The following is an 11,541-nucleotide window of genomic DNA, read 5'->3' as shown; positions in this document are numbered from 1 at the left end:
GTTAGCTGCTACAAGGACTTTAAGAAAAGAAAATACCCAGAGTATTTTTAAGGTTATTCAATGAGAAACTAACTCATTCCTCTCTGATATCTAGTGGAGAATTAAATAAATACACACGGGCTTTTAATTTTACAGTTTGTGTCATGAAAGAAATGTATTTCTAGTTCCTCCTTAAGTACAGCACAGCTGAAGTCACCCTCCATTGATTATTCACTTTATCATTCACTTCTCTTAATGGCATTCCTTGTAATGATGCATATGGACTTTTCTGTATGGTGCAAGTCTACTGTGCACACACATCCTTACCAAACACACAAACACCAAGTATTAATAATAACAAAAGCCATATGTCAAACAGTTTAAGCATGAGTAGGACTTCAGTAGGACTAACTGCATGTTCACAGTACTTAAAAGATATATTGAGTCAGGGCCCAGAAGAGCATATACAAGGAGAATTGCTTTGAACTGGGCCTGATATAGTTGAGTTCAGTGAAGTGTTTTGTTTTGAGGCTGTATCTCAAATCTGTATGGAAAATTGAAGATAATGGGGAATTCATCAACACATTTGTTACTGTTCCAGGACTCATGGCACTGGTATTTTAGATCTGCACTGGCTATCTGTTAAGTGCTTTGTAGACTTGAAAGTCTTAATTTTGAGCCTGTGACCTGCTTATCTGAAAGACTGTCTCTTGTGTTCTATGCTGCTGCAGCCACAACAATAGAGATGTCAGATCTTGGAGACCCATGAGAGAGGATGCTGTTGGCTGGGCATTCTCTTTGAGGCCTTCTCAACCTAAGGACTTACCAGCTTCCTGCTCTAAAACAGGACTGCTATTTCCATTGTGTTTTTTCCTGCCATATTATTGTAACAGTTATGTTACTGTTGGTCTTGGTGGTTTTGACTGTGTTGAGTAAAGGTTTAATGGAGAGGATTACAGGAGTGGGCTTTCTTGTAGCTGTAGAACTGAAAAATCATCAAGGTGTATCCAAAGCAAAGAATTGGGTCCACCTTTTTAATGTTTGCTCTTATAAACCTAAAGAAATACAATACATTGCTACTGCTAGGTATAGCTTTAGCACTTCTGCTTGGTTGGTTTGCTCCAGTGTTTTTCTATTAGCTTACCAACCTGAGTGTGAGTGCCTGGCTGATATTGCTGATTTTGAATATAAAGTGGAGCTGTGATGTGGCTGATACCTTGGGCATAGCAGGGGCTTAACAATCAGGATTTATTTTTATGTAACATTGAAGGGAGAAAGGGATCTCTATAGGGAGGGTCAAGAGCACTTTTTCACAGCCAGTGATTTTTTTTTTTTGCCAATAATTTAAAAAAAACAACAAAAATGCTTTTCTTGAGACCATGGATACCAAATGCATGAGACTGGATAAAGTCTTTTCACAGTATTATTAATTAAATGACTACGGGAGGATACCAAAAGTGAGGGACACTCAAAAAGTGAGAGAATATTTTTATGATAGCATAAGGAGCTATCTGAAGCAAGTTGTGTCTCTGAAAGAAGAAGGGGTATTCTTTTACTTGGGTGTTTTCCATTGCAACTAGGAACAGGCAAACCTTATGAAGTTCAAAGTATTGTCAATTTGTCATGATATTTTTGAAGCTCATAAAACTAGAATGAGAATTAGTTTAAGATACAGCAAAATGGAAGCCTACACTTTACATTTGGGAAGGAAAAAGAAGCTGTGGCATCCAGAAGGTAGACTGGCACTAAATAAATATTCTAGCAGCTGTTTTTATTGTTTCGTTGGAATGTTTTTTCTCTTTGCTACTTTCTACTCTGTCTTCTATTTTTGCAAAGCAGTGAATCCAGTAACATAGGTGAAAATCAAATTTCAAAATGATGTTTGAAGGTAGGTTCTTTTTAAAAGTTTACTTGTCCCATAACCATACTGGTCTTCAAAGACCAGAAGGTTCAGACTGTTTCCTCAGTAACACAGAGATCCAAATGTGTGAATCTATTTAAGATCTGGATGTACAGTTAATATTGCACACACATCTTTGAAATGGTGAACCCAAACAATATGTGTTCATTGTCTTCTGTAATAGAGAGATAAAATGCTAATAAGCTTCTGGGAATTAGATGATAGTTTCCTTCTGAATATGAGTTGGAAACAGATTTCAACTGAAAAAGTGATGATAATACAAATACTTTAGTCAACTGCTTTCTATCTGTCCCTGGGATGAAGCTGTAGACTTCTAGAGGGTGTTTTTAGATCATGAAAACTCAAGTAGAGCCTGTGAGGACTTTTTTCTGTTTGATACTCTACTCTGATATGGTAAAGGAGAATTATCCTTGGACCTCTCACTGCTTAATGTGCACAGCGTTTGCCCTCACGGATGTAGGTTTTTAATGGAAGATCAACTGCTTGCACAGAAATTGGAGACCCATTAAAACATGAGACTGTGGATGCTGTTTATTAAAACTGTATGTGGTGATAACCCAGAGCAAAGATGTCAGATCATTACACATCCACTCATGGCACCTGAGTTAAAAATGCATCCGAAGTGTGAATTATGCAATGCTGCTAGATTAAAAAGTTTTGATACAAATCTATCATACAAATTATCTTATTACATACACATTAAATCAATATGGAAAGAGATACTGATTTGAATCTTGAGGAAGAAAATTAATGAAATCATCAGTGTTCAGTAAACACTGGAACTCCATAGTTTATAAGGTGCCACCATGCTCTACCTTCTGTCAGAAACATGAGAGGAGAGTGGGTGTTATTGTAAGTTAACCCCCAAGACTACATTGTACCTGTTTGAAATAAACAGTGAGTCACTGAATCAGAACACTTAACAGAGACTAAGAGGGCTGGTGCATGTAATATAATTTTGTATGTAGTAAAAATGAGCTTCCATCATGGTCCACATCTCCCATTTTATGATCCAAGCTTCTTGTACCACCCTAATGATCAAAAGATGAACAGGTCTTATCCAGTAGATAAGGGAGACTCCCAGCTTTGAGCAGCTTGGGATCTGTTAGCGCATAACAAACTATGAAACCTGGTTGAGTTGAAAAGAGCCATGTTTCTTCGTCCTTCCTTTTTTTCCACCCTGCTTGGTATTATTCTGTGAAACATAAAGGTCTTTGACTTCAGGACAAATGTGCGTTATGAGAACACACTGGCTAAAAATTCCTAGTCTTTCACAGAACTCTTCAGGCAGCTTAACTACATGAAAGGATGTTCACGATAACCTCCTGTGCCCTATTTCTTTGTTAAGGTAGCATTGTAGGTGGTCTTATCATTTATTTATATTGCAGCAATGGTTTTCAAACTGTTTTCCATGGAGCCCTGGAGTTCTACGATAGCTCATCAGGGGCTCTGCAAAGAGACTGGGGATAATCCAGAGTGGGCTGGGAGGCACTGCACTGCTATTGCCAGACCAGGTTGCTTGGTTCCATGTCTCTGTAGGATAGGGGTAGGGGTTGTGTGGCAGAAGAGGTGATATCTAATGATGGTTGGTGAACTGGTTAAATACCTGCAAGTTATATTTGAACTCCTGAAGCCTCCGAGCATTTGTGATACAAGATGTTAACTTGCAAGTGTTTAGTGCATGTACCCTTGTGAGCAAATGTAATTCCAGAGAAGGGGACTTGGCATTCAGGTTTAACCATCACTTTTCTCTACTTTATAAGGTGACTTTGGTATATAGATGGAAGAAATTAAGAATAGATTCTATATAAGCAGCCTTTCTCTTAGGAGGCATAATCTCTTATTCTTTCTTAGGGAATAATGTTTATTTACCGTGTGCAAACTTTGACGTGAAAGAACAGCACACAAGTAACCACAAGCAAGTAACCACAAGCTGAAGAAGTTCTGGGTCATGTTTAGGTGCAGTGTTTATGTACAAAATTCAATGAATAACAGGAATTGTCTTTTTAAGAATAATTGCTCTCCTTGTTTCTTCTGTGACTTTGAATTCATTTGATTTTATCTGTATTACTGAACGCAATGAGTTTCTTACACGCAGTATCAGTGTTGCAAAGCCAAAGGATTAAAAAATTACATGCCAAGTCACTAAAATCGTGAGTGACTTAAAACTGTTTGAGTTCTGTTTCTTTGCCACCTTTTTTCTGAGCCATCAGGGTACGTTAATGTAATATTTCCAAGCTTTACTATACACCTAGTAGGGCTGTATATGAGTGCACTTGTTTTGTTCTGTTTCTTTTAAAGAATGCTCAGTCTCGTGTAATCACATGACTGTAGCAGCTGGGTCTTTTAAAATTAACACCCAGAAACTTGTATTAAAATGATGAGAGTTGGTTCCATTGTGATAGATAAAAGGTAGAATAGGACTAGCTTTGCTGAGCTTTAGCTGCAGCTCATGTCCAGTGACTCCGTTGCTTTATATTCTCCAGGAACTGAAGGGGGAGCAAGTGAATTTACTTTGTGTTGTCCGATACACAGTCAAGAGCCCCTCAAACTCTTCTGTGAAACCTGTGATGTTCTTACTTGCCGTAGCTGCCTTCTGACAGAACACAAGGAACACAGGTATCAAATATGAATTGATTGCTGTCCCTATTTACTCCCCACCTGAAAACATAGTTAACTTGTAGTTGAAGTTTCTTAACTGCATTTCCAGCACACGCATTTGAAAAGCAAGGAAATCAGATGTTAATGTAACCTGGACAGACGCACCAAGCTGAGTTCTCGAGCCTTGCCCCCAAACAACATGATACTCAAATGCACTCAAAGACTCTTCCCCTCCTCAACACACACTATTCTAACTCCAGCATCTAACCAGCTATCCTTAATGACATCTGAACATTCACAGTTGTGCATCAACATTTCCAGTGGTGCCCATATTGTACTTACACAGGCACATTGGCTATTACAAGCACCCAGGTCCCTGCTTCTCTTTCCACCCCTCACCTACGATATTCAGCTATTCATAAATGCACAACCTGAATTTTGGCCTCAGCCTAATTAAGATATTTCACTAAGAGACATTATTTAATTGTTTATGATGTGTTATTTTGCCTAACAAGGAACTCTGAGGTCAAATGTAATGTTGAGGATTTAACTGGGATTGTTAGAATGTGAGTGTGAATGCTGTGGGAAGTTGTAAATTCAAAGCAAAAAGGAGATTTTTGTCAAATGAGTCTGTGACCTGCATTTGGATAGTAATATTTGGACAGCAGTGGATGGGATGTGAAGGGATATAGTAGGTGTGTGATGGGAAGAGAAGAATGGAAGATGGGGTAACACAGGAATTGGAAAATGGCTAGGGAGTAAATATGGGCAGCTAAAATGACTTCCCCAAGTCACAAGTCTGTGTTTGTGCAGAGGACCTGGGTGATTGTAGTAGGTAGTGTGCATGTGTAAATACAAGATGGCACCTTTGAAATTTTGTTGAACATTTGTGAATGCTCAGGTGGTGTTAATGACACAGTGAGGTCCACTTGGACACCTTCAGAAAATGTTAGCAGAGTTCAGGTAGTAGTGTCCAGACTAGTAACCTGCAAGGTTTTATAGCATAATTTTTCTTTCATGGTGAATAATTTATGAACAGGAGCTGGAGGCAAAACTGTGTAAAAACTTGCCTTCCTTTCCCAGGTTCAAGCATCTTGAAGAGGCCTTGCAAAATCAGAGAGTTATTCTGGAAAATGTGACAGCAAAAGTGGAAGAGAAAAGAACTGGGATTCAAGTGACAGCAAAGCAGATTGAAGACAGGTAATTGTTAAACAATTACTTCATGGAAGTTAAGCAGGCACAGATGCCATAGTGTGGGAGGCCTTGGGGGCATGGGCCCATTGGTTGTAGATTTTGATGATTTCTTGCTATTGTTGAACTTAAAACAAGAAGAAATCAGAAATACTCATAACAAAATCTGGAAATATGTTCTGTAAGAAACCAGCAAACAAGAAAATACTTCAAGCTGCCATAAACTAAATGGTCTATAGGTAAAAAGTTCATTACATAAACTTATCAGTTATTCTTCCTGTATTTGTTTGATGTCAGTGGAATAGAAGAGTTATGTAAGTTTTAAAGCCTTCAAACCATATAAATCCCCCACACTGTTATTGTAATGTAGAATCATAATTCTTGTGGAAGCAGTTTAATTCAGACCGTCACTTAGTTTGCTTGTCTGTTGTTAACTGCTATCTGAGCTATGGGAGGGTTTCTTGACTTTGTGCTTGCCTTTGTTAAACAGTTTTAGAAATAAGGTTTTGAGAGTCTGATTCAACTCCTCTTCAGTCAGTGGGAATCTTTTGATTGGCTTCAGGGAGAACTGGCTCTTAGTCCTTTTACAATACTCAAATGCATTTTCCTTGTAATTAATAAGTACAAGACACTGAATAAATGGAATGTTGATTAATTTATCGAGGTCCATGTATACTTTACTCACAGGCTATTTGAAGTAAAACATTTGCACAAAAAAGTAGAAAATCAGATCAAAATGGCCAAGATGGTTGTGATGAATGAAATCAATAAGCGAACAAATTCCCTTCTAGAGCAACTCGAGGTAAGTGAGGGTGATGTTACTGATACTGAAAAGTTGGCTACTGAAGGATCTTATCTGCCATTTTTTGGGCAACTTAAATTTTAAGGCTAGCCAGCAAAATGAACATGCCTGTGAACATTCCAATGTGTGTCCGTTTCAGTTTTGAGGGGGAAAGAAAAAATACTTGTATGGGACCAGAGGAAGAAAAACAACTGAAAAAATGGCATATTATTTACTGTCTCTGGGCTTGGCAAAATGCACAGAATCCACAAAATGGCCACACTTTCTCTTCTAGTATACAAATGTATAGTTTTATAAAGACATCTATTTTTTTCTTGTTGGAAATTAGACTGACTTTTTCACTTTTCTGGAAGTGGTCTGCAATTTGGTGTTATTCAGCTTTAAGTACATGGGACCTTATTTTCAGTTGTTCTGAGCACACAAACTCTTATTGAAGTTAATGGGAGCTTTTGAAAATCAGACCTTGAGTGTAATAGTCGGGTATTCAAAGGTTGGGCAATCAGAATTTGCAAGGAGATTTTGAAACTATTGATAACTGTGTTTGACTTAGCCATGAATAAGCAGTCTTGCAATAAAGAAAAGCTTCTCGTATTGCCACCATAATATCATTAAATGTTAAGGTGATTTGTTAGGATTTCAGACGTCTTGACAACAACGGCCTTTCATTCTAAACTATCTGTAGCTTATGGGCTAGCAGTTAAACATATGCTAAAGTGCTTTGCTGGTTTAGTACCAAAGTAAGAGATGGACTGGAGCTAGATTGGTATACTCTGGCCCTGATATAGCTCTACAGTCAGTTTCTTGTCTAGTTGTTGCTCCCATTGAATTCAGACTGGTCTGTTGCAGAAGGTGAAACCCATCTCTGCTATCCCTTTCTGCTTGTTGTTTCAAAGAAGTTTCATGAGTTTCAGCAAGTGCTTATCTAGGCAGTGAGTTTCATGTACTCTTTGTGTGTCCAAGTATGCCTAAATAGTGCTGACAGTTCCATACAGAGCATAATGGGTTTTTTTATTATTACCAGAGAATCACAAGTGAAAGGAAACAGAAACTGGAGCAGCAACTTCAAGGCATCTTTGTTTTAAACCGGCAGTTTGAACATGTGCAAAATTTTATCAACTGGGCCGTATGTAGTAAAAACAACATTCCATTTCTCTTCAGTAAGGAACTGGTAAGAATAATACTGAGGTAAAATTGTGCAGTGGGTACAATGACTGTGAGGGTCAGGCAGAGGAATGGAATTAAGATTAATAGAATATCAGAAAGAAAAAAGTTAGGAATTCAAGTTACCTTGAATTGTATGAAACTAAATCAGGGACTGAGGTGCCCTAAAGAGATGGAAACCTGCAAGGCATCCATAACATGAGATTGGTGAGTTAGAGTGACTCCAGATTCAAATGAAGTCTCTTGTTCCTTGCAAATAAAACCTGTAATAGAAAATGTTTTGTGGGGCACATGAATGTCAGCTGGGAGTGCAAGTTTAATCATTAGGCTGTATTTATTCCTGACCAATAACCACTGTAAGGATGTGATGATTTCTGAACTCTATTGATTTTATATTCACTATAAAATGGTGGTTCTTTGATTTGTCACCAGATTGTGTTTCAGATACAGCGTTTACTAGAGACAAATTGTAGCACAGATGTAGGACCTCCTTTGAAGATCAGATTTACTTGGGACCCTTCTTTCTGGACTAAACAACTTTCCAATTTAGGTAAGGAAAACAAAGCAGCATTCTAATGGCTTATTTGGTAAGTGTTTAAAATTGTACAAGAAAGAGACAGAGATTAAAAAAAAAGGTCCCTAGCCAAATTAGCTTTTTTTTTAGCTTAATTAAGAAATTGTTAAGGGTTCAATAAATGTAAAATAGTTATTGGACATGGACACTATTTCATCACCTGGAATACTTAGAAGTGAATGAAGGGAACAATGTAAGCTTTAAATATCCCTATACTGCAACTTGCAGTATATGATCTGTTTAAAAAAAGTGGAGGTGTTCAGATCTCTAGATGTAAAATACTTAAACACAATATTCATTAGAGTAGTATATAATCAGCTTAAAATATAAGGTGTCCAAGAGGTGATTCTGACTTGGTTAGATAAGGTTAGGACAAAATATGAACCTTTGGTCATGGGGATCCTTTGCAATAGTAAACTACAGAACTGAAGTTACTTTGGCTTGGTTAAGACTATGGGCCTCTATGCAGGTTTCACCAACAGTGGTTAAAGAGCAGAAACCAACCAACTCACAGTGCAGAGGACTATAAGATACAGGGGTACTATGAGTTCTGCAGAAACTGTCTTTTGTTTTATTTTGTAAATGTTCTATACAGAATGTGAGCTGCTTTATTTAATTAGGCACTGATATTTCAATTTATTCAATAATATCGCCAGCCATTTGTTATGTGATCATGTCCTCGTTATTTGCATATTTACTCTGAGTAGGAAATGGTCTAAGGGTAGATGAATCTGTCCATTCATAAAATTTTAATTAAGAATTTTATTAGAGTACATACAGTCTGCCACAACTAAATAAAGGCATTCACCAAGTTTCAAACTAATACCATATTTGATTGAACATAAATATATGCTATCACATAGAAATGATATGTACTGTAGTAACACTTGGTGGGCCTACAGACATTAGGGGTTGTGGTTGAACTCACAGTGCTTTATTTATACAGAGTGCCATGAGTTAGCCCCCTGCCTCTCAACCCAACAGACTTTTCCCTGTTGGGTTGGTGGGGTGGTGGAATTGAGCCCACCTGCACTGGCCTTCCTGGCCAGCAGGTGGGGGCACTTCAGTAGCCTCTGAGGAGGCTGTCAAACTGCTCCTTTCCCCAGCTTCAAAGCTGTCAGTAAGGGAGGGAGAGAAGAAAGCAGCACCCAGCTGCTGGCTTCTTTGTCTGGGCTGAGCTGGAGTGGGGAGGGGGGTGGAATGGCACCCCCTCGTCTCAAGGGCCTGGTCCAGTTCCCCCCAGTACCCCAATTTGGGTAGCTGTGGGGTGGAGCATGAAGAGAGGGGTGTCCATTTTACCCCCTTCCCCCTCTAACTCACGCTGGGCAAAACAGTTGGCAGCTTAATGCTGCTCCCTTCCCTCCTTTCTCTGCTGACAGCCCTGGTGGTGGGGGCTGGGTTGATGCGCACCAGCCCAGCCCCACCCTTTATGCAAAAAATTAACTCTCAAGGGAACACAAGTTCCCTAAGATGCTCTGCTTTTGAGTACCTTAATCTAGTAGCTGATTTGATGTGGGTTAATATTTTGCATGATCAGCCATTTAAAAAGCACTCTTCAGCCTTGCATGTGTGTTATGGCACTTTCAGGGGTCCGATCATGCAAAAAATATCATTTATGTAAGCATCCTTGATGTTTGTGCCAAACTGAGAAGTTTGGCTTTGCCTGATTTATGTTAAATACTGTTTTGAACAAAACTAGCCCTGATTCTTCCCAGTTAGTGGCATCTTTGTACCAGTGCAATGACTTTCCACCTGTCCAATCAGTGTAGGAGTTCCTGGGTAGAATGGAGATTGTGCAACAAGTTTATATGATCTCCTCCTGTTCCCCATATAGTGACACAGAAGGGGCAGTCCGAAAGCTCTCATCCTCCTCTGCTATAGGCCATACCTATAGCATATACCTTCACAGAAAGTTTAAAGATTAAATTTACTGGGGGTTTTTTGGTTTATTTTTATAGGAGGTTTAACTTTGGAAGGTGGACACATCTCTCATTCAGATGTCCCAGCCTATGGGAGTGCTCAGGGATTACACACCCCATTGTATCATGGACATCACTCACCAGCGCCACAGCTTGAGCCTATCAGTAATCATTCACATCAGTTTCCAGTCCCTATTCAATGCCCTACACCAGTATGTTGTTCACATTGCCTCAGTGTACCTCACATGAATAAAGGTCCACTTCCTCATCAAAGCATGAACCATCACCAGAATTTTAGACAACTTCCTGAAATGCAGTCGCAGCAGCATTTTCCACAGCAATACAACATACAGCAACATGAAAAAGAGCAGAGGTGTACTCCGCAGTCTTTGAAAATCATGCAGTCTGATCTAGAGCAACAGTCCCGGCCAGAGCCAGAGAACATATCTGTACGGATGGGAAAGCACTTGCAGGTACAGCAGCTGCAGCAGACTACACCTTCGGTTTATACCATTCCACCACAAGATGTCCAGCAAATTCACACCAGCCATGTGCAGCAGTTGCACAGCCAGCCTAGTCTGCAAACTCCAGCTGTTCAAGTGCAGCTTGGTCATCCCCAGAAGCTGAAGCTTAACCACTTGCAGCAGTCGCAACAACAGCAGCAGCCACCACCACCACCACCACCACAACCATCTCCTAGTTCAAGTCAGAAAGAAAGCACCCATGAACAAGTCATACAGCAGAGTTTGGATATCATGCACCACCAGTTTGAACTGGAAGAGATGAAAAAAGATTTGGAGCTTCTTCTCCAGGCACAAGGACAACCAAGTTTGCAGTTGAATCAGACCAAACAGCCTCAGCATGTTCAACAAACCATTGTTGGACAGATAAACTACATAGTGAGGCAACCAGCCCCAGTTCAGCAACAAATCCAAGATGAGGTGCAACAAGTAAGTTCTCTGAAAACTTATCACTTTTGCATTTGCTCTACCAGCAAGACTGAGATGCTAAACTTAGATGTTACCATAGATTCTACAGCCCTGATAATTGCGAGTTAGAGTTCTTTTTTTTAATGTATTAATTAAGCTTGATGTTACTCCATGGATATCACTTTTTTATATTTTTGTTAAAAATAATTATTGTAAGACTAGTTATCCTTTTGTGTAGATATCATTTGTTTGTGTTACAGTAGGGGCTTGAGGCCTTTGATCAAGACTCCATTGTGTTACGTGCTCTACGTGCACAGTGAGAAGCAATGCCTGTCCCAAAGATGCTTCCTTTCTCTTTCTGTGTAATATCAGGAAATGGCGGAGTCCTACATATAAGCTAAAGAAACAAAGTTGAGTCAAAACAATATCAGTTCTGGATTATAGCAGGGTTGTCAAAGGCCCAT

General features: G+C 39.2%; 1 protein-coding gene across 2 annotated transcripts in view; it reads left to right on the top strand.

The window, feature by feature from the left end:
* TRIM66 (tripartite motif containing 66) overlaps positions 1–11,541 on the top strand; it is an 84,345-nt gene that overhangs the window by 30,240 nt on the left and 42,564 nt on the right. For both annotated transcript variants that reach the window (XM_019552065.1, XM_019552064.1), the window contains 6 exons: positions 4,387–4,519; positions 5,585–5,701; positions 6,380–6,494; positions 7,516–7,662; positions 8,088–8,205; positions 10,188–11,098. In XM_019552065.1, the coding sequence (XP_019407610.1) occupies positions 4,387–4,519; positions 5,585–5,701; positions 6,380–6,494; positions 7,516–7,662; positions 8,088–8,205; positions 10,188–11,098 (1,541 nt within the window). The remainder of the gene's footprint in view (positions 1–4,386; positions 4,520–5,584; positions 5,702–6,379; positions 6,495–7,515; positions 7,663–8,087; positions 8,206–10,187; positions 11,099–11,541) is intronic.

The sequence above is a fragment of the Crocodylus porosus genome, unplaced genomic scaffold (genome assembly GCF_001723895.1).
Source record: "Crocodylus porosus isolate Cpor-Errol unplaced genomic scaffold, CroPor_comp1, whole genome shotgun sequence".
Lineage (NCBI taxonomy): Eukaryota > Metazoa > Chordata > Crocodylia > Crocodylidae > Crocodylus > Crocodylus porosus.
This window is presented reverse-complemented; position numbering and strand designations above follow the sequence as displayed.